The following is a 23,896-nucleotide window of genomic DNA, read 5'->3' on the forward strand; positions in this document are numbered from 1 at the left end:
TATTATTCAATGAAGCTTCTTACATTTTCTTCCTTTTTCTTCGGAAGAAAAACCTAAGGGAGTGTGCGATGCACATGGTCAACTGGTGCATGACACGTGGCAGGTCAGTCCCATGTAGATGATATAATTAATCGAGTCGAGTTCGGAACTACAAATTATATTCGAGCTATGTGTTGTTTTATTATTTCTGATCTAGTTACGAGAAAAATTGAAATTATTTCGAGTATTGTATTGTACTACTACTTTTGATGTACAAATTTGGGAAAGAAGTATAGTGATTACGCGTAAAAGTGTTAATCTTATTCTTATTCCGTAATCTTGGCGGGGAACCACTTTTAATCCATTTATAGAAGTTGGATTAGTTGATGTAAAGTAGACTGAGCAGCCTGTGAAATCTTGTTTAATTAACTTGAATATGCGAGAACTTGATCTTAGGGGAGCCATTTTGATTTGATCAAGACAGTGTGACTAGCCCTTTTCCTACCTCCTCCAAGTTCCATGTACATGTATATGTCTCACTCACTAGTAATCATGGGTAATCGGGAATCATAATTATGGTTGACTTACTGATTCAGGATTTATAAGAGATTTATCAAAGATTTTCTTGATAGGTACATGATTTTGAGTCAGATCGGAGTATAATCGATAAATTGGTGAAAATTTTCTAAGAATTAATCAGAAATTTCTTCATAAATCAGGAATTTTTAGAACACGACGGTAATTATCGGTCTTTCATTAGAATACACAGGCACCTACAAAGACTATACTGCATCTTTGGTATACCGAATACGCAGGTTGCAACATCACACCAGAGGTGCTGATGAAGACTGGAGGACTTGCCGACAATTCATGTTAAAAACAAATAAGCAAAGATGAATTTGCAAACGTTGACGAAATAAAGGGAGGACTAACCTGTGCTCCAATCCCCGGCTGAATTCCAAATTTCAATTGTTTTTTTCCTCCAAAATCTTAATTTTTATTTACAAGTTAGCAAGAATAACATTTTAAAACTCAATTGATTCATCACGCTTCATGATCAGTTAGATATAGATGTCCAAAATGATCCATCTTTCTTTGCCTCGCGCTTCATTAGCTGAGGCAGAACTAAGCCACCGCTTCGCGGTGAGGAAGTGGTTGAGGTTGTAGTCTCTTCTCAATTTCTACGAGTTTCATTCGGCTCACTGCTACAGAACTGGATTCTGATTTCTCTCTGGAGGCTTTAAAATTGGAAATGTCACCGAATATGACTGCTGATAATTCCTCAGCATTTTACTCAATCTACAGAGTAGTTGCTCTGTACATTAATGCCCGCTTGGCCGTATTTTCATTATGCATATTCTGATATCAACTCTATAGTGCATTCTTGAGGTTGAAACATCACACCGTCCTAATAGACCGAAAGATTTACCGACAATCTGTTTATATTAACAAGCAATGATGCATTTGTAAACCATAGTATAATGGTTACAGGTGATTTTGATATATCATCCATAATACATAAAAAGATTAAACAGATTCGTTCTACTCTACAGTCAGCTAACTTGTGCTTGAGAAATTATAGCTGGTCATTTGTTACTAGCAACTTCCATATCTTTCTTGCCAGAGGCTCCGGAAGAGCTTCTTTTTGACACTCCTTTCAATATGGACTATGTTCATCTTTTCCTGTGTTTATGATCCGACAATAGCTGGCCCTTGCAACTTCAAACAATAGTACACGAGAAATTCACCTAGACTTCACTCCTCTCCAACTCTTGTACTAGGTGGCATATCTGTGCCAACGCGCTTGCATGATACAATAGTACATGTGATATTGTCCAAACCCGCACGGCTTTGTATTTGGGCACCTCCCAAAAACCTCATCCTATTAAAATTATTTTGACTACTTATATTCAAGCTATATGTACAACGAAGTACCCGAAGGCTAGGCTTTGTTTTCATGAGCCTAAACAATTCACAATTTCACATTGACTTCCTTAACTGCAGAGGGAACACCATTCTCAGTAAAATAACAATTTGCCCAAGAAACAGAGAAGAGAGTGAACCGCTCTGTTTGCAGATTGCTTGATGATGGAAATAGACTACGCAGGACGAAGCCCGGGCTAGCCAAGACTACGGTCCTATTTTTATTTACCAATTATTAAGAAAATCATTTTAAATCCAGATTGAAATCAAAAGATATCATATACTCCCTCCGTCCCACCCATTTCTTTACAATTTCCTTTTTGGGGTGTCCCACCCAATTCTTTACATTTCAAAACTTACCAAAAATAGTCAATGGGTCCCACCACTTCTCCACTTTTCTTTCCTTTTCACACTAATTTTACTCCACTATCTTCTTTTTATAAATTAAAAATCAATGAGTCCCACCACTTTACCCACTTTTCTTCCTCTTTTCCACTATTTATACATATTCCTTAACCTCCGTGCCCAACCCATTTGATAAGAAATGGGTGGGACCGAGGGTATAAGATTAGCCGTTATGAACCATTTTAAGGCGGGAATTTTTATTGGGCTTCTGGGCTTTCTGCGGATGATTTAGATTTTAGGCACTCCTATTTCATAGCGCTTTGATTAACAGATAAACTTGAAAATGCACTCTGTAATAATATTTTAGAGTCCTATTCCGACAATATTACTTATTTTCTACAGATAATCGGTACATATAAATTTAACTAAACAGGTTTCTTAAGAGTCCTTCCCTAATAATATTACCCTATTTTCTACTTAAACAAGAACTCGAAAATATTAATCAGCAAATCGCATATATAAATTAAACTAGACAGGTTTTAAATTCATCAATTCCATTCTCAACACATTCATAAAGAATTTCTTCTTGTTTAACAATGGAGCATCCTGAAGATAAATTTTACGACGAAATTGTATCTAGACTTCCCCCGGGCTACAGATTTGTTCCCGAAGACGAGGAGTTGATCGAGAAGTTCTTGAAGGTAATAATCAAAAACCCAGAACGCGGGAGAGTTCAGGGAATTTTTATTGTGAATCTCTATGCCTCACCTCCTGATGAACTCACTGGTTAGTACCATAACTTACTCTTAACTTATAATTTCGATTCTTGCGATCGTCGAAAAATCTTAATTTTTAATTTCTCGAATTATATAACACCATTACTTACTCGAAATTACAGTTAGTTTCTGTTCATGCTATCGTCGAAATATCTTATATTTTTAATCATTCCGATTATATAATAGCCCTGAATTAAATTAGGGTTAAACATATTTTTAGACGATTAGCTGAAATTTATTCATGCATGCAGATATGCCATGGTATCTTTTACAGTATCTCTGATGTTTTTACTGTCTTTTTGTTAGGGTTTGTCTTGCGTAAATAAAAGTTACCGTTTGTTAAACTGTCAATTTAAATTTACTGCTTTTTAGGGTTAGGGAACTGTTAACTGGGATTGGTAGAAATTGTATAGGACTCTTGTCTCTGTAATCACGCACGATTGTAAATTAATTTTGAACAGGGGCGTCGATGGATCGGATATCAAATCTGATCCCATATCGGCTCAAACGGATATGGACTAATCCAAAAAAAATCGCGTTTTATTAGATCCAGATCTGATAAAATTAAATAGATTTATACTTGAAGATATTTATTATTAAGGGAATCATAGTAAGTTACAATGTTTCTGAGTACTTGAATATTTCGAAAATTTTGCAGCTGCACACAAGCCGCAATGCGAGGACACCTGGTACTTCTTTACGAAACGGACCCGAAAGTATGCAAACGGAAGTCGCCCTGCTCGTGCTGCTGGTCGTGGCTATTGGAAGCAAACAAACGTTATCGATCATATTTTTGGAGTGGATGAAGAAAAAAAGCCTGCTGAAATTGGTCGAAAAATCACTCTTGATTATTGGTGTAAGAAGGATAAAGTCGATTGGCGCACTGATTGGAAAATGAATGAGTACAGACTGTATGGTCCGAAATCTCCAGATGAACAATGCAGCAATGCTGCAACTTCTAAGGAGGTGTATTTTCTTTAACTCATGTTTATTCTTGCATTTTCGATGTTTTTCAATTCGTTAGTTTTTTCATATGTCTGACGAATTTCAATTTGGTACGCTCAAAATTTAGTTGTTTATTCTGCTGGAGTGGATTTTTATAGCATATCTCTCAGAATCATAGTTTAGGGCATCATATAGCTAATCTGTTGGATATGCTCTGATTAAATCACGTAACATGTTTCTTTTGTTGTTGCAGTTTGATGAGTGGAGCTTATGCAGAATATACAAAAGCAGAGGTTCGAAACAAAAGAACAAGGGTAAACAACTTGTTCTCCAGGTGGAAGCGGAATCAAGCTCAGGTACGCAGCCAATTGCGCCTCAAGAACATAATGAACATTTTGCAGGTGAAGCAGATGGCAATTTTACAGAGCAAAGCGCAGCAGCAGCTTCCAATAACCAACTGTCCATTCCGCGGGAGCAATATAATGGACTCTTTCCGGGACAGTTTGCAGGTGGCAATTCTACAGGGCAAAGCACAGCAGCAGCTTCCAGTAACCAACTGTCCATTCCGCGGGAGCAATATAATGGACTCTATCCGGGACATTTTGCAGGTGGCAATTTTACGGGGCAAAGCACAACAGCAGCTTCCAATAACCAACTGTCCAATCCGCGAGAGCAATATAATGGACTCTATCCGGGAGGACCTGGTCCAAGCTCTGTTCTGCAATTCAACAACAGTGGTGCATTCCCGAATCACTCAAATTATATGGCGAATGTTGCCAGTGGTTCGATGAATGGGATGCACTATACTTCTGATGATCTGCTGCCTGAAAATCAGTATACTTATTTTATGTACGAGAATGCTGCTTATGTTCAGCCCTTAAGGAGTTTACCTCCCAACTGCATACCTACGTGGCCTCCCTCGGATATCAACCAAAGTTCTTCAAGCATTCCGGACCAGGTTACAAGTGAGGAGGAGTTTGATATTTATTTTAATGATCTGGATTTCATCACATATGATGATTTGAAAAAAGATCTCTGAACGAAATCAAGGATGTACAGGGCTTATCTAGGAGAGGCTGTTGTTTCAAATGCGTATTATTAGTTCTGCTTAGTTTGGTTATGATTAACACTGGTTCTATTCTAGTATCATTTTCAATGCAGTACTTCATTAGTTTCTCAACTTCCAACTTTCAGCATTTGCTAATGTATTAGTTGCTAATGTATTAGTTGCGGTGTTTTTCTTTATACAAGATTCCTGTGTAATGTATTAGTTGCGGTGTTTTTCTTTATACAAGATTCCTGTGTCATTTCGGAGTTTTAAGTGGAGGTACAAAACCTCGCTGATAATTTAGAATCTTTTAAGTGAGATAAGAAAACAAGTTCTCCAGCGGAATAATCATTTCGGAGTTTTAAGTGGAGGTACAAAACCTCGATGATAATTTAGAATATCTGTTGCTTCAGGGCTTTTAAGTGAGATAAGAAAACAAGTTCTCCAGCGGAATTGAACCTATGACCTTGAGGTGGTAAGCCCCTAAAATCGCAGTTACAACCAACTGGGTCACTTGTCATGGAATCATTGTCCCATGCACTATGTTGTTCACCAATATGTGTAAGGAGAGCGACCACTATTTTCACTCAAGTACAGAAAATCATTTTGTTGCTTTCTTATGCTCTTTTCTCTGTATTTTCCATAATAGTAACAACAATAATATCCGGTCGGCCTATTTGACACATTTTCCATAAGAGCTATTATATGATTTTCCTTTTAATTTGATTCCATCCTCTTATCTGTTCTCGGCTACTCAGTTCCTTAAAAGTCTTTGAACCAAACCCTCCTGCAAACTTGAATATCCCAGAAAGTATATCAGAGTGATAAATACTAAAAATACGGTTTTTTAGTATGACTAACAATTTTCATTCATTCCTTTCACTTCTATGGACATGCATTTTGCATAAAAATTGTGCAATTAATATAAAATCTGAAGAACTGGTGGGTTCTGGGCTTTCTTTTTTACTTTTGCTTAATGGGTTCTGGTCTTAAAGATTAGAAGATAAAAATGTACCAGGAAATTATCCTATGCACACAAATAGCTAAGTGGACCTTTTTAGAACTACAAATATCCTGCTTGATTCCTTCTCGGCTTACATCAATGGTATCTAGAGTTTAAAATTAAAACGCAATCAGAGACGTTCCATGTGTTCAATTAGAAGCATGCATTTTCAACAACTCCCGAATCATGTAGCAATTTTGCTGAGATGCCAAATTCTATATCAGTCTGAAACAGCCATACATGTCGGGCCTGTCTGCGGTATAGCATAAGACTCTGTTCTACTCTACAGACAGCTAACTTGGGCTTGACGCTTGAGCAATTACAGCTGGTCTTTTGTTACTAGCAACTTTCATATCTTTCTTGCCAGAGGCTCCTGAAGAGCTTCTTTATAACACTTCTTTCGTTATGGACTTCATTTCTGTGTTTGTAATTCAAGTGGCTGGCTCTTATACACTAGCCCTCCAACTAGAAGCTTCACTTCCTCTCTAACTCTTATACTAGGCCGCGCATATATACACAAAAGTACAAAACCAGGATCACCCGTATTACACTTTAACAAAATGCTCATCCAAGTAAATTAGTCGGCTATCGACAAATCAAAGCAACCTTTGTTGGATTCAGTAATCATCCAAGTAAATTAGTCGGCTATCGACAAATCAAAGCAACCTTTGTTGGATTCAGTAAATATGAAAATTTATTGTATCCACAGTTGGATGTAGCAAGACAAAGAAAAGTATCTTCAGTGTATGAGAAGAGAAAAGAAAAGAAAGAAAAACAGAGTCTCCCGTGGAATCGAACTTATGACCTTGAGGTGGTAAGCCCCTAAAATCGCAGTTCAACCAGCTAGGAGACCCGTTTGAAATCGTTCTTGCATGAACTATATTGTTCACCTCTATGGTAAGGAGAGCGACCACTATTTTCAGTAAGTACCGAAAATCATTTTGATGCTTTCTTGTGCTCTCTTCTATGTATTTTCCATACTAGCAACAACAATAAGCTGAAAAGATATAGCTTATCACTGGCGTGCTGCATTACTTATACATTTAATCAATGCATTATCATCATTCTCTTCTTCTGTTTCATCCCGGTGCACAGGGGCGGATCTAGACACAAAATCTTAGGGGGTACCAAGCAAATTTTTGGAAAACACTTATGTATTTTCAAATTTTGGGGAGCATTTTTATAATTTTGTAAAATTTAGAATGTTGAAAAAATGTATAAAAAAAAATTGGGGGGGAGGCACGTGTCCCCCGTGCCTCTTCCTAGATCCGCCCCTGCCCGTGCACACTTCGCATTTCATATTTCAGCAAACTTGGCACTTCGTATTCCACACTGTAGTTTTGCCAAGGATTGATTTACTGTATATATACAAAAAAAGTACAAAACCGAGATCAGCCCTATTACACTTTAACAAAATGCTCATCCAAGTAAATTACTCGTCTATCGACAAATCAAAGCAACCTTTGTTTGATTCAGTAAATATGAAAAAATTACTGTATCCACAGTTCATACGACATGAAGAACGAAGAACCTGAAGGCTCGGCTTTGATTTTCATGAGCATGAACAAATTACATCAACTTCCTTAACTGCAGAGGCATTCCAAGGAGCAACTAGGAAGCCTAACCTAGATTTCATAATCCTATTTCATAGCGTTTAATTTTGATTTTACAGATAAACTTGAAAATCCACTCTGTAATAGTAATATTTTTAGAGTCCTGATCTGACAATATTACCCTATTTCCTAAGGGAAGAGGAACTCGGAAAATATTAACTTTTTTTTATGATAATATAATAAACATATTAAACATATAAATTTAACTAAATAGGTATTTTAGAGTCCTACTCTAGCTATATTACTCCATTTTCTACTGGAACAAGAACTCGAAAAAATTAAATTTTTTCACTATAATCAGCGCAGTGCATATATAAATTCAACTAGACAGGTTTTATGTTCATCAATTTTATTCATAACTAATTCGTGAAGTTTCTTCTTGTTTAACAATGGAGAATCATCATGCCGAACAAAACCAATTATCTTATCACGATGAAGATAAATATTATGACGAAATTGTATCCAGACTTCCTCCGGGCTACAGATTTGTTCCGGAAGACGAGGAGTTGATCGAGAAGTTCTTGAAGGTAATAATCAAAAACCCAGAACGCGGGAGAGTTCAGGGAATTTTTACGGTGAATCTCTATGCCTCATCTCCTGATGAACTTACTGGTTAGTACCATAACTCACTCTAACTTATAATTTCGGACGTCAAAAAATCTTATTTTTTAATTTCTCGAATTAAATGATACGATTGCTATGTTATGTGGCTTTGTTTATCTCTGAAATTTTATCGTCTCTTTGTTAGGTTTTGTCTTGCAGAAATAAAAATTACCGTTAGTTTTTCAAGATTTTGAATTATATACTCCCTTTAGTCCTTTTTATAAATCAGTTAGACTTTTTGCACACAATTCTACGTGCTTTGACCATCTATTGAGTTTGTGATAGGACTCTTGTCTCTGTAATAGTAGCTTGCTACAATGTTTCGTGCACTTAATATTAATTTCGAAAATTTTGCAGCTGCACACAAGCCGCAATGTGAGGACACCTGGTACTTCTTTACGAAACGGACCCGAAAGTATGCAAACGGAAGTCGCCCTGCTCGTGCTGCTGGTTATGGCTATTGGAAGCAAACAAACGTTGTCGATAGTATTAATTATGGAGTGGATGAACAAAAGGAGCCTGTTAAAATTGGCCGTAAAATCACTCTTGATTATTGCTATAAGAATAATGGTGTCGAGTCGCGCACTGATTGGAAAATGAATGAGTACAGACTGGATGGTAAAAAATCTCCAGATGACCACTGCAGCAATGCTGAAACTCCTGTGGAGGTTTGTTTTCTTTAGCTCCTGTTTATTCTTGTATTTTCGACGTATTTTCAATTCGTTGGTTATTTCTTATGTCTGAAATATATCAATTTGGTACGCTAAAAATTTAGTTGTTTACTCTGCTGGAGTGGATCTTTATAGCATATCTCTCAAAACCATAGTTTAGGCCATCATATAACTGATCTGTTCGATATGGTCTAATTAAATCATATAACATGTTGTTTGTTGGTGCAGTTCGATGAGTGGAGCTTATGCAGAATATACAAAGGCAGAGGTTCAAAACAAAAAAACAAGGGTAAACAAGTTGTTCTCCAGGTGGAAGCGGAACCAAGCTCAGGCACGCAGGCAATTGCTTCTGAAGAACATAATGAACATTTTGCAGGTGAAGCAGATGGCAATTCTACAGGGCAAAGCACCGCAGCAGCTTCCAATAACCAACTGTCCATTCCGCGAGAGCAATATAATGGACTCTACGCGGGAGGACCTGGTCCAAGCTCTGTTCAGCAAAGTACAAATCTGCAATTCAACAACAGTAGGGAATGGATCCCGAATTACTCACATTATATGGCAAATGTAGCCAGTGGTTCGACGAATGGGATGCACTATACTTCTTATTGTCTGCCGCCTGAATTTCAGGAAAATTATCCTGTGTACGAGAATGCTGGTTTTGTTCAGCCCCTGAGGAGTTTGCCTCCCAATGGCATACCTACGTCGTCTTCGTTGGATATCAACCAAAATTCTTCAAGCATTCGAGACCATGTTACAAGTGAGGAGGAGTTTGGTTTTCCTTTTACTGATGTGGATATCACATTTGATGATTTCGAGTTTGAAAAGAAAAATCTCTGAACGAAATCAAAAGGATGTGCAGACTTGTTTAGGACACGCTATTGTTAAACTTACAGGGACAAATTTTTTTCCTCTTGCATGTGTTTAGTTCTGTTTAGTTTTGTTATGATTAAGATTAACACTGGTTCTGTTTTAGTATCCTTTTCAATACAGTACTGTACTTCATTAGTTTCTGAACTTTAAATTTCAGCATTCGCTAATTTTTAGTTGCTGGTGTCTTTCTTTCCAATTTATTTCTTTATCCTTTTTCGCTTATCAGAACGATATCAGGTCTGAGACCCTGGCTTTTGCTTGTTTCGATTAACTCAGGATAGTTCTACTCGACTCGACTCGAGCCCCAATTTTAAATAATTTTCAGAATCCTACATTGCGTATGTTTTCTATTTTCTATCAGAAAACGAACTGAAGTATATAGTGGGCGTTTGTTTCCCGCTTTTAAGCCGGGCTTCTGGTTTATAAGTTAGAAGCACTTATTTTGTATCGTTTGTGTAAAAAATCAAGAAATACTTATAAAAAACTAGGAATGCTAACTTTTGTTTCAGAGCTTCCGCTTATTTCCCAAACACTTTAATCACTCATAAGTCTTAACCTGCTTCTAACTTCTACTCCACTTTTTTATTTTAAGCCAGAAGCACTTATTTTAAGTTCACCCAAACGGTCCCATATTTAAAATTTAATATTTTCGACTAAACAAACATGTAGGAAATTTATAAGGTCAATCTCTACAGCTCGAGTCCTGAAGAACATCTTAATTATTATAATTTTAAATTTTTGCCTAGATAAATAATTTTAATTATTTTCCGCATCTTATATGCACACAATCGAAACAGTCAACATCTTAAATAGTAAATATGTTTCGACTCTTTCCTGGGGCATTTTCGGTCCTATTCAGTGGTCACCTAACAAATTATGAACCCAATCCAATGTCGACTATATTCTATATACATCCCTTTCATTGTAGTTACATTTAACTCCTTGAATTTCTGATATTGTAAAATAAGTCACTATCAAAACCTAGTTGTTACACCAGAAGAACAATCATAAGGGCTGATCACATGTTAAACCTCGATATATGCATATTTTTGGGATTGAAAAAGTTAACTATTTTTCAAATTAGAAATGTGAGAAAGAAAATATATTGTACTTTTTTTCAGTGATCCACTTGAATCAGGTGTTTATTTTTGTTTTGTTTTGTATTATTTTTTAATTTATTTTTAACCTCAATTTCTTTTCAATATCAACTATGATATGTATTAATATATCATTGTATTCTGTGAATACATTTTTGTTATTTCTTGCTAATTTTCAGATCACTTTCTTTTTATTCAAATATTATAATTTTATCGATATTTTATATGTCTTTCAGTTAGATTATAAATTTTTTTGAAAAAAAAAACATAAGCTTAATGTGCCTATCATATTTTGATATAACTCATCTAAAAATAAATAAATATTTGAAAAAAAATGAAAATTTATTTATTTATCAAATTTATATATTTATGGAGGGTTGTCCTCTAATCTAAGGTACCCTAGAGCCATTTTAAATTATACAGAGAAGTTAATTTGAGAAGGACTTGTCATTCCTATTAGACCTGCGTGGCTACTAAATAAGTTATTGTCCTTGCAAATCTTTTCATTATAGTCTGGTCCCTAAATAAAAGGAGTCTCATTAATCTTCCTACATAGCTGGTCCATGCCTGCTCCCTATCTGCTCTCTATCAAATTTGCATGTGAAAATGTAAGTTAGATTTTGCTACTTGTAAATTTACCTCATTCTTGAATATTACTCGGATAATCCCAACCTTTTCTTTTGTGGGGTTGATTTTTCAAGATTCCTTTGTTGTTTAGAGATTTTTTGTGGTGAAAGCAAAGGAAAGGTGGTCACATGGAATACAATGAATTGAATGTTTCTCTAATGGCTATTGAAAGATCATGTGGAGTTTTGCCGTCATTTAAAAGCCTTGAACTAGTGGAAAGGTAGGATTCACTTCTAGGGGAGGAGATGTCTCTCCACTTTCAACATTTGTAAAAGTGGCTGTACTTGTTGATTTTTGAACGGATCCCCCTTGGGATTATTGAAAGAGTGCACAAAGGAGTGTAGGAAATACTTTAATGAAAAATATAGACAAGACTGTGGATTTCGTATCTATATTCTTTTGATTAATTTTTGGTGGATAATTTTTATAGGATAGTTATATGGTTATAGAAATTGATAATCAGAACCAATCGGGTAATCTATCGATTCATGATTTATTAGAGATTTATTGGAGATTTTTCAATAAATTAGGAATTTTTTTATCTAATTAGTGTGTAATCGATAAATTGATAAAATAATTTTTAAAAATTCATCGGAGAATTTTAATAAATTGGGAATCATTAGGATACTAAATAGTTATATTCATGTTTTTAACTTAAATTTCAAGAAATAAAAGCAAAAAGAAAAAGTTCAACAAGTTCTAATTCAGTATAATCAACATGATACTCCTTGTCTTTCTTAATTTTAAGAAATCTATCTTCTTTTATGCTTAATGGATACGAAATTCATTGCTGGGGTGAAACATTATAGATTTGGTTTGTGACTAACGATTTCGATTAATAAAATCGGAATCTCAGACTTATATATATTGGGGTTCGGATTTTGAGTCATGTTTCTATTTAATGAATAAATCATTCCCGTCACACCATCCGGTTAGTCGTTCCCATATTCGATTCATCGGCCCGAAAGAAAGAAGGTCTCTCAGACAAAACTCACCTTTGGCTTGCATGCATCTATCGCTTTACTTCTTCTGCATGCAATTCTGGTCCACCCGGACCACCCCCCACCCCCACACAAAGGCAGACCTCAAAACAAGAACCCTAAGTCTATACAATCCTCACAACAACCATTAGCCTCTCTGTGACTCTGTCCACCATTAAACAACCAACAACCAATTATTCATCCTATGTACTGATCCATTTATTGAATGAAACTTTAAATAAAACAATCAAGTTTCTCTTGCAAAGAAAATTCTTTAGACTTTAGTGCAAGGGAACTATGATTTTCTGTCTCTCAGATACTTATTTATTCAAGATTCGTAATACGAAAATGCTAGATATCCAAAAAAAAATTCAAAAGTTTTCCAAATTTCACGTGTCATTTTTCAGTTGAATATCAAACTATTAAATAGACATGGATCCCTGCAGTTACATCAATCCCATCAATATGATATTTTAAATAGACACATCACTTATTCGGAAACATTTTTGGAAAAATAATCTAAACATTTAACATTGTTCTCCGTAATAATGGCCTCGAAAAAAAAATTGTCAAAACTATTGTTGCTCAAGTTAAAAACATAAAGCGTATGAATCAAACTGAACCAAACATACCCTCTATACCTCGATAAGTAAAATGTGGAGGATAAGATACATACCAAAATTCCCCTCCAAGAGAGGTTGTTATTAACCAAAAGGAAAAAGGGAAATGCAGAAGTATATAAAGAGTTCAGCTTGCATTGCATTCAGCTTCTGAATGGTTTCAGTTAGTTCGGTTCTGAAATCTGAACTATTGACATGTCTATAATTACCACTGTTTAAGCATAGAGAACTGTGCTAAAGCCTTTATTTCTGATACATCAATAATCCTCTGTACTATGTTCTTTCAATTTCTCTGTAACTCTCTACACCTTAGCTTTGCTATAAATATTGTGATAAAACATCAACAAGTTTATAGTTTGCCTTTGCTATAAATATCTTTATTCAGAGTGTATAATTTCATGCAATGCCTTCACATAGTTTTCTCATTATAACACCCTCTATATCAGTTTATTTGCTCCTGATTGATTTTTGCAATTTTTAGTAAATTTTTCGAAACCGAATTTTTCGAAAGATTTGCTCTGTTTTGGCTCTGTTTTATTGAATCTGACTTGCTGTCTTGCTTGAACTTGTGGAACTTTATTGCGAAAAATGAAGGGTATCATAAAATCTAAGGCCAGTTCTAAGGTTCTTGTTTTTATACTTTACATGAGTGTTGTATTTGGTGATGGAGAAGAAGCTGAAACACTGGGAGCTTTGATGGAGAAAAGAGAGCAAGAAGCTCTGTACTCTGTCATTCAAGGGTTTGTGGGCAAGTCATGGAATGGCTCAGATCTCTATCCTGATCCTTGTGGTTGGACTCCTATTCAGGTATTTTTACTTTTCTGAGGAAATTTAATTTATTCCGTTCTAAGAAATTTGAGCTTGTTGATAATATTTTATACACTCGTCTCTATTTAGTTGTCACTTTGTAGTTTTGACTTGCTATTTTTTCGATTAGTGAGATTCTTTTGCATATGCGTCTGCTGGAATTTTTTGCATAAGTAAATTTTATTTGACATGATACTTTAGTTCAGTATTATGTGACTTAAGATAGAACAGAACGACTAAGCTGAACACAAAACAAGTGTAGATTACGGCTCCGTTTGTTTGCTGGAAAATAACTAGATTTTGGAAAATAATAATTACCATTTACCGAGTGTTCGACTCGACAAAATTTGAAATTTTTACATATTTTTAGCCTAAAAATATGTGTTGGTATGTCCATACCTATATCCCAATGTCGAGTGTCCGACATGGATACTTGATGTAAAATGAAGAGTCCGGATAACATATCTAAATGCTTAGCAATCTGGTATTCGGTTAATGATACAGTCTTGATTCACATTTTGTTGACAGGGTGTTACTTGTGATATATTTGATGATGGCTACTGGGCTGTCACAGCTTTAAACATTGGCCTCGTTCATGAAAATTCTCCTAGTTGTGTCCCAGATATGGAGTTCAGCTCTGAATTATTTGCCCTGAAGCACCTCAAAATCCTATCCTTTGTTAACTGCATGGTACACAAAAACCATCCAATTACAATCCCCGCGAAGAATTGGAGTGCGCTTTCAGGCAGTTTAGAGTCACTAGAGTTCAGATCAAATCCAGGCCTTATGGGAAAAATCCCCATCAGTTTTGGCAGCCTCAGTAATCTTCAATCACTTGTGCTCTTAGAAAATGGATTAAGTGGTCAATTACCGACAAATTTAGGCAACTTAATCAACTTGAAGCGGCTAGTACTGTCAGGAAATCAGTTTACAGGTCAAATTCCATCGAACTTTGGCAGCTTGAGACGGCTACTAATTATGGACTTGAGTCGAAACTCATTATCCGGGACTTTGCCTTTTACTCTGGGCGGGTTGAAGTCATTGTTGAAACTTGATCTTAGCAACAATAAGTTCATGGGAAGTATTCCCCACGAGATCGAAGACCTGAAAAATCTAACTTTGTTAGACCTCAGCAGAAACAAACTCTCAGGTTTTCTGATAAATTCACTTAAAGAATTGAGTTCTTTGGAAGAGCTGGTATTATCAAGAAATTCAATAACTGGAAGCTTGATGAATCTTAATTGGCGAAATCTACAGAGCCTAATTATCTTAGATCTCTCGGAAATGAACTTAACCGGTGAAGTTCCAGAGTCCATTTCAGAGCTGAAAGGACTCAGATTCTTAGGCCTTAATGACAACAATCTCACTGGTGAGCTCTCACCAAAACTAGCAGAAATGCCTAATGTTACTGCAATGTACATCAATGGAAATAATTTCACTGGACAACTTAATTTCTCCGAATCATTTTACGCGAAAATGGGGAGGCGTTTCGGGGCTTGGAACAATCCGAATCTCTGTTACACCATTGGCTTGACATCAGACAGCCTAGCTCCTTCTGGTATTGCACCATGTCAATATCAAACTTGATAGTGCATCAGTGTTTGCTCTGTTCTTCTAGTTTGATATTAATGTACAATTTTGTTTAGAAGTTTAGATGTCCAGAAGTGGAAGATTAGGCTTTTTGATGTGTAAATTAGTTGAGCTTTATCATGCATTTCAGTGTTTCACGTTCTAATCTCCTGCATTTTCCTCTGTTCTAATGCTTGCATGCAGTATCTTGAACGTATCTGCTGGCAAGCTAGACACATCAAAATATTCTGTCAGCATTTCAGTGAAATATATTTTCCTTTACTTTTTTTTTCCTCCTTAAATACTGATTTTGCTTAAGAACTTGAGGGTACCGTCATGTATCTCAATTTTTTGTCAAATTTTAAATGCGACAAGTAGTGCTCTTGTTATCAGAAATGTTACATGTGTAAGAGGAATTTCTCAAATATATTCTGCTTACTTAAAATTTCAATTTTAGGTTGAGAAGTGAATCACGAGCGTCCATCTCGGCTAATGCTTTCGTGTTGCACTTGCCTTCACTTAAAATTCCATTTTTTTAGATCGAAGAGAGGATCACAGACGCCCATCTCCAAGACAATTAATGTGTTCGTATTCATATTATGTTATGAGAATATTGAACGTGATGAACAGTAGAAATTGAGATCTCCATCAAACATGCACTCTAATAGTAATATGTTAAGGGCTCATTGTTGAGAGCGAATTCATCAAAAAATTTAAAATATTAGAAAACGACTCTAAATAAATCTTATACTATATTTTTATCAGTTATCCAATAACATTTGGAAATATGTTTAGGACAACTTTTGGAAAACGATGATTTTCCAAAACTCCGGGCTCAACATACACTGTGTATACATATTAAAATATGAAAGAACCTAGTAGTAAACAGTGTCATCATAAAATCTGATTCTTGCTTAATCCGAAATTATTTCAAAGTTCTGATTTCTCCTCATTCGGAGATTTGTTCCTGTATAAAACTGAATTTGGTTCAAACTCACGCACAAATTATTGGTCAAAGACCAAGAAATGTAAAGTCTGTGATTAAACAGAGAAACAAACAGGCCCAGAAGAACATGATCATTTTTTTCTAGGGATCTGAGATTCCACCTTTAAATTAAAGAAGGAGATGGCAGTCGTGCTCGTGATTTAGGACGAGTTCAGCTTATATGTAGGACGACTCAGCAAGTACTTCAGTAATTTGCATGCATGTGTCCGTAAAATTGGTTAATCTTTTTCTTTTTCCTTACACAATTAAGCTAAAGCATCAATTTTAAAAAATTAATTTTTGAAAAATAAAACAATATATAATTTTTATAATATTAATTCAATATATATAGACAAATATAAAGTTCTGATGATTAATTATATATTATATTTTAAAATTGTTAAAAGCATATATAGAAAATAGTTAAACGATACTGAAAAGGTAATGATTTAAAATTGGCCCATACTTTGCACGAATGTAAGCTTTATGGCTAGAATAAGTGAGGCGTACTTTCATATTTAATGAACCTAGTTAAACTTTGAATTTATTTGAATTCCTACTACAAAGAAAATCGTCGGTGCGTAGTTTTTTCACACTAGTTATTGTTTTTTTTAAGGCACAGCTAGTTATTGTTGAAACAATATATATATATATATATATATATATATATATATATATATATATATATATATATATAACATATGAAGCATTTTCGTCAGCCAACTTCACATTATCAGAGGTCTTTGAAAATTTTATCAAAATAATGCTTTGCATATTTAAAAGTTATGTCAATACTCAACACTCCAAAACTTACTTGTTACTGACAACCTCCGTTACTTTCGTTGATTTACAGATGAGTTGGATCTGGAAATTAAATAAATGAGGGAAAAAAAAGAAGAGAAGGCATGATAAAATAACATAATTGCTTAATATTTAAATATGATATTAGTCATATATTTTATTTTAAAAATAATAATTTTAAATATGTCATCAAAAAATTTAGAAGTGTGTATCAAAAACATCATACAATTATATTTTAAAACGAAGAGAGGAGTACTATTTCTCATAAATTTTGAAGATAACGAATACATTCAAAAACCAAACTTTCAGAAAGATTTAAAAAAAAAAGTACTGTTACGCACAGATATTGACATGTAAAAAACTGTAAATAAAATTTTTTTAAAAATGGTAAGCGTAAATTTTTTTATCTCTCTGGATAAAAGTATGTAAACAAATGAGTCTGAAGTGCCTTCTTAACATGAATACATGCATTTTTAACCTATGTATTTTATGTACTTGTAAATGTATAAAAAGTCTAATAAATTGTGGTTACACCAGATCATTCAGTTCACACTTATGAACAGTTCAACAAACTGTTTATAAGAGAGTAATCTTATAAAATGACATTTCATAATTATTCATAACTATCAAAAATGGTCTGAATAATGAAATGTCAACTTATGTATTTAATTGCATGTTATATTGTTAGTTATATACCCTACTGCATATTTTGTGAAAACGAAGTAAGATAATTATTATGGTGTTGAATTTTTTTTAATAATTTATGCATCAAGTAATTTGAAATCAAAACGGCTATTTTCATATGTTTTTTGTTTCACAATTGTTGTTGTAGTTGACAATTTGGGTTTGTCCACACTGGATTCGAATTTTTATTAATTTTGTTAAATATTTATGTTAATAAAATCATTTGTTTGTCAAAAAAAGATTATAAATTTTTAATCATTTTAGACTAACTCAAACTCTTAACTTAAAATGGGTAAAATTACATAAATATTATAAATAATGTGTGAAGTGGATTATTTATTCACTAACACCGATTTCTATAATAGATAGCGATGAGCAATTGTTGGTGATGAAAGGATTTAGTGAGACTTTTCTTGGACGTATTATTCTTATATTTTATCTGTCCACTTTGGAAGTAAAAATTTGTCCCTATTTATCTGTCCATTTATACTTTCAAAACTAATTTAATGATAGTTTTTCAAATATATCTCCATAATTTCAATTTTCAAGACTTGACTTATTCAAAACCTGGTTGAATTCATGTTTTCAAGACATAAAGTAGGGGTATTCCAACATTTTCAAGATATTAATTAGAGGTATTTAATGAAAAAGTTTATACAATCAATTATTCCTTGGTATGTGTTTTTTTTCCCAAAATGGACAGATAAAAAGAGACGGAGGGAGTAGGAAATTACGATCACACAAGAGACAAGACCCATCCAATTATCATTCAGATTTCATATTTTCAGTTAGCGAGAATATATATGTGTCCAAATGTCTGGAGCTTGTGTTTACACGTGAGATACTCCCCATTAATAACATTTATGCCATTTTAACAAAACATTTATATAGGAGAGTAATGTTATGCCGCATTTCACAAGTACTTCATACCAAACAATTATAGATATTCTGAATAATAAAGTATCAGTTGATCTCTTTAATCGCATGCATGTTATATTGTTATGCTATATATCAATCTTTTTGTTCTAAGAAAGGGAAGTGTGATAATGATGAATGATTTTCATTTGAGACAATCGGGCAATTGATCTGACACTACAATAAAATCGGGTATTTATCACGGAAATTAAACCATCAATCTGTCATAAGTTCCTAAATGACCATGTTTAATTGTTGTAATGTGATTTATTTGTATATACAAATTAGACTGCAGTTCGAGGATAGGAGTTTCAAAATTGTGATTCTTCATTTTGTTACCCTGTTTGTATACCTAATTGTCTTGCTAAGGATGCATGAGAACATGTGTTTTGCCGGTGGATATTGTCAACGGAGCAAATTTAAGTACTTGGGGACTCTTGCATAATCAAGATGTGAGCTCACCCAACAAATCAGAAACTGCGGCAAGTCTGAAAGCATAATTAAGATGACATACAAAAACCGACCACAATTCGGCATGCATGCAGGCTTGCTTAAATCATTCATTATTTTAGATGTGTGTACTATTCAAATCATACATACATATCCTTTACTGTTAGCTGTATAAGTGTATAGGATCACTATATATGTAGATTATCCCAATAAACAATGCTCGAATGACCCGAGCTTCAGTTTGCCTTTGTCCGTGGATCAATCCTTCATTCGACATTTTATAAAATTTTAATTTAATTGATTACTTAATACTATATTAAAATTATTATTTTTTTTCCTGATTTCTATTTTCTATCGTACAATTAAGGAGAGGAAATTCACAAATAAAAAAAAATATTTTTCCACATTATTTTAAACATTTTTTCCTAAATAAAATTATAAATTTTAAAATTTTGTTTAAGAAAAGAAAATTAGAAAAATAATAGATAGAAATATATTTTTGTTACACCTCAAATTCTGCGTACAAAATCGAAATGACTAATATTCTACTAGGGAGTTTTTTTTTTCTTTTTTACTACGTGAAGGCTCTGGTCGAAGCATAATCACAGATGGAGTCGAATATGTGATCAATAGAATATAAGTCCTCCTCTTTTAAGGAGCTGAACCAACTCTTGCGGGTTTTTTTTTAAAAAACTTACTACGAGTATTTTATAACGGGGAAATAATTTTATACAAACGGTCTGCCGTGATGTATGTACAAGGTAATTTACGAGAGGATGAGATACGGCGCTGAGAATAAAAGACGGCCGGTGCTCACGTACTTCGCTAGTTACTTAACCGGCTGGTTCATGAATCACGGCAACATCCAGCTAACCGGCCGGGCCTGAGTGATTTACACGTCGTAATAAATGCATGTCTCGACATCAGCTCGCTCCATGTGGAACAAAATCCTGTGTTATAGACTTTTTGATAAAAGAAATACAGTACTGCAAAAATTCCACCTTATCAACTTGTACAAGATATTCTAATAGTCTCCTTAATTTCCAGCACACACTGAGGCATGACGCATGAGATGTAATAATATTCCACATTTGTTACATGAATATAGTATATTTTCACGGGTCCTTGTCTGAGTATGTGAGTGTGTCTGCTAACTAATACAAAGACGGCATTACGGCACACATATTTGCATATATACAAAATTATGCGACACTTGCTACCCCGGTCGAAAAAAGAAATAGATAATCGAACATCAAAACTAAATATATAAAAAAAAGACGAAGAATATGCATGATCAACTGAAATCATGGTAGTAGAAATCGAGAATGATGCTAATCTATTTATTCATGATTTATTTAAGAGGAGCACGGTTGGATAACTCAGTGGTTTATAGTTTATCCTCTGTCGTCCCTGTTCACCCTGAGAGTTTCGTATAACAGATACTCATTTGTAAGGTTGTAAGTCATATTTGTCAAAAAAAAATGATTTATTTAAGAGATTTATCGGAGATCTTTTTTAATGGATAGGAGATTTTAGTCAAATCAGAATATAATTAATGAATCAGTAAAAAAATCAAAATTAATCAATATATTTAGAAAATTGACTGAAAATAAGAATTCTACTCATGCCATAAAAAGAATTAGTGAAAAATTATCAAACTCCCGACAACTTTTTCATGATCAAAATTTTATTGGCTATAAACGGCTCTAGCTAAAAACTGTAAACCAAACTTACGAATGGCGTATCTATACAATAATATATCCGAAATCTCTTTCGCAATCTCATTTAATTGCTGGCACATCCCCGTAAATAATTGTCCCCATAACTGTATGAGTATAATATTCTACCCTTGCAAAACTGGCCAACATGGCATGGCACATATAAACAATTCGAAAAATATATATTCATAATATATAAGCACCTCCAGCAAATCACACACTAAATAAATCATATCCTTCTAAAATTATATAATATTCATCTTCTCCGCCTCTTCTGCATCAACTCCATTCTGTAACCGATTGAATAGAATGTCTGTATCACTTTCTTCTTTAAATTAACTAAGCAACAATATCCAATAATTCATGCCTTATTTCCTTCCCGAATTCTCCTTTCCGTGGACATCTGAGATACTCCGTATATAAATAATAATCGCAACAGAAGTTGACTTTGAGTTTGGCAGAACTTTATATTATTTTATGATGGCCATCGACGACCTTTTCGTTAATCATGTTTCATTATCGTCAATTAATAATAATTACTTCGTAACCATAATATTATTATATGTCATTAATTTTTTAAAATCTCGTTTTAGTTTCTTCACACGCTATAGCGCACATGACATGTATGCTAAGAAATCAGTACGGACATGGATTAACTAATCAAATTCTAATTAATTATTTATTTAGTAATATTAGGATAAGCAATGTATGAGAAGATGAAAATTATGTCAAATGTCAAATTTTTTAATACACCTAATTTTTCCGAATTGATGACTTGTATTATGAGAATAAATTAAAGAAGTACTTTATATTTGCTCTCAAATATTTTCGTTTTTGAAATGAGCAAGAAACGAGTATTTTATGCTGAGACAACAAACGAGTATTTTATGGTGAGATAACTACTCATATAAGAAAATGCTAATTCCGAAAATTTCCAAATTCTTTCTCAAATATTGAGGTGTGGAATAATAATAATAATAATACTAATAATAATAATAATAAGAGACCCATGTGCATATATATCATCTGTCATTTGAAAAAAAAAACTGGAATAAAAATCGAAATATTTAAATTTAAAAATCAAGCCGGCTTAAAATGGTAACTGATCCAACCTATTAATCGAACTTAGTGCCGTACTTAAAACACCAAAATCCTAATCCAACAATCCTTGAGACCGAATTAATTACTGTAATTACAGTACCATTTATTAACGAGACGTACACGCAAATGAATTCCACAAATAAAAATAAAATTTATACTGTACATTTTTACATATATACTACATGGTTCCAGTGTTGTAAAAAACGGAAATCGAACTTAATCGGCGAAGTCACGGAACAAGGATTAATCAGAGATTAATCGAATTGATCGGGGATTAATTGAATTGATCGGTGATTAATCGGAGATTTAATCAGTTCAGAAAGCTACGGAACAGGGATTAATCGGTGATTAATCATGATTAATCGCCGACTTTTAGAACAGAGTGATGGTTCTAAACCACGTACAGTGCAAAGAAATGACGTGGATAGCCGGCAACAAAATCTCGTTTCAATCCGATTATTTCTAAATTTCAGCCCATGCCTTTGACATTCATACCATGACTCACTTGCGTGAGAATCACTCCTTTTTATCTCTCAATTTCCTCGACCTTTACTTGTCCCATGCATTTTCCTCATCGCTTCTGCCTCTTAAGCCCCAACACTCCTCTATATATATCTTATTTCACCACTCTTAAATGTACGTTCACTTATTTAACAACATTTCACTAAGCAACCCTAGCGGCCAAAAAAAAAACAAAAATTCTCTCCATTTTGATCCGTTTATCCATGGATAAAAAACATATTTCATCTGGGCTATTGAGTGTTTTCTTGATGATTATTCTTTTGGTGAGTTCTTGCGGCGCGACGAGGCCGGGAAGAATGATGATGATGATGAAGAGGGTTTCTCCGGAGATGGTACCGGAGCATTTGAAGCAATACCAGCCGAAACATCAAGGAATGGTGTTTAGCCAGTTGCCGAAAGGCGATCATCATCCTCCATCAGGTCCGTCTAAAGGCCACAACTGACGGAGATCGAATTTGATCAGCACGAAACAAATTATGTGCTATTCTTTGAATTCTTGAGTTTCTATTTTTTTTTTGTATTTTTTGATTTTTTTTCCAAAGGGTTAAGTTGTTTAATTTAGTTCTAATGAGTAGAGTATGATCATATGTGCTTTGTGGTTTTGGTAGAGATTACAAGCTCCTTTAGTTAAGCTTAAGCTTGATTAGATCAAAAGGAGCTTCAATATTTGTTGCTTTGATCTACTTACTGTAATTCATAGAAATATACTGTATAGAAATATTATTTTGTTTTTCAATTCAACCATTTTTTATATACTCACATGATGCATATTCGTGTCGCTAAGTTACCAGTTATCCTAAAACCGTATTCCGCCAGATCTGAAGGGGGAAAACGCCACATGAATGGGGTGCTAATTGCAATTGCATTAGCTTGAAAAAGTCGGAGAAATTAATGGAGTTTTTATGAGTTATAAGTATGCAGCTATTAATAGATATGAAAGCAAGCGCATGTGTGGTTGAACTAGTCGTTTCAAGAAACCTTACAGCTGGTTAGGTAAGCTCAAGTCCTTTGATGTGGACGCTGCACTTGGTATAGTGTGAAGTTGAGGCAAGTGAGTTTGATTTCTTGAGGAGAAGTCTTTGAATTTGTGGAAAATTGTTGGGGTTGGGATAGGCAGGGAGTTATTGGGTGGTTTTGTTTGTGGTCAATATTTGCAACTGGAAAACCAAAAAGGGAAAAGATTTGAACGATTCTTTTGATATTTTATAATTTATTAAGTATATAAAATTATTTTAATAATT

At 34.2% G+C, this 23,896-nt stretch overlaps 3 protein-coding genes across 3 annotated transcripts; all 3 read left to right on the forward strand.

Moving 5' to 3' along the window:
- The first annotated feature begins 2,843 nt into the window (after positions 1–2,843).
- LOC108198552 (NAC domain-containing protein 22) lies at positions 2,844–5,007 on the forward strand. Its single transcript, XM_017366306.1, has 3 exons — positions 2,844–3,033; positions 3,682–3,989; positions 4,222–5,007. The coding sequence occupies exons 1-3, from the start codon at positions 2,844–2,846 to the stop codon at positions 5,005–5,007; spliced, it is 1,284 nt and encodes a 427-aa protein (XP_017221795.1).
- A 3,014-nt stretch (positions 5,008–8,021) lies between these two features.
- On the forward strand, positions 8,022–9,746 carry LOC108198553 (transcription factor JUNGBRUNNEN 1). The gene is made up of 3 exons (XM_017366307.2): positions 8,022–8,244; positions 8,593–8,903; positions 9,135–9,746. Exons 1-3 carry the CDS (start codon positions 8,022–8,024, stop codon positions 9,744–9,746), a joined length of 1,146 nt encoding a protein of 381 aa, XP_017221796.1.
- Positions 9,747–13,102: 3,356 nt separating this feature from the next.
- Positions 13,103–15,773, forward strand: LOC108198627 (piriformospora indica-insensitive protein 2). The gene is made up of 2 exons (XM_017366394.2): positions 13,103–13,910; positions 14,439–15,773. Exons 1-2 carry the CDS (start codon positions 13,692–13,694, stop codon positions 15,495–15,497), a joined length of 1,278 nt encoding a protein of 425 aa, XP_017221883.1. The 5' UTR covers positions 13,103–13,691; the 3' UTR covers positions 15,498–15,773.
- The last annotated feature ends 8,123 nt before the right edge of the window (positions 15,774–23,896 follow it).

This window comes from Daucus carota, chromosome 8 (genome assembly GCF_001625215.2).
Source record: "Daucus carota subsp. sativus chromosome 8, DH1 v3.0, whole genome shotgun sequence".
NCBI lineage: Eukaryota > Viridiplantae > Streptophyta > Magnoliopsida > Apiales > Apiaceae > Daucus > Daucus carota.

Excerpts from the sequence above, each read along its gene's own strand:
- LOC108198552 (XM_017366306.1), top strand. The coding sequence starts at position 2,844 with ATGGAGCATCCTGAAGATAAATTTTACGACGAAATTGTATCTAGACTT. Across the intron at positions 3,034-3,681 it reads ACCTCCTGATGAACTCACTG|CTGCACACAAGCCGCAATGC; the intron begins GTTAGTACCATA and ends AAAATTTTGCAG. Across the intron at positions 3,990-4,221 it reads ATGCTGCAACTTCTAAGGAG|TTTGATGAGTGGAGCTTATG; the intron begins GTGTATTTTCTT and ends TTGTTGTTGCAG.
- LOC108198553 (XM_017366307.2), top strand. The coding sequence starts at position 8,022 with ATGGAGAATCATCATGCCGAACAAAACCAATTATCTTATCACGATGAA. Across the intron at positions 8,245-8,592 it reads ATCTCCTGATGAACTTACTG|CTGCACACAAGCCGCAATGT; the intron begins GTTAGTACCATA and ends AAAATTTTGCAG. Across the intron at positions 8,904-9,134 it reads ATGCTGAAACTCCTGTGGAG|TTCGATGAGTGGAGCTTATG; the intron begins GTTTGTTTTCTT and ends TTGTTGGTGCAG.
- LOC108198627 (XM_017366394.2), top strand. The coding sequence starts at position 13,692 with ATGAAGGGTATCATAAAATCTAAGGCCAGTTCTAAGGTTCTTGTTTTT. Across the intron at positions 13,911-14,438 it reads GTGGTTGGACTCCTATTCAG|GGTGTTACTTGTGATATATT; the intron begins GTATTTTTACTT and ends TTTTGTTGACAG.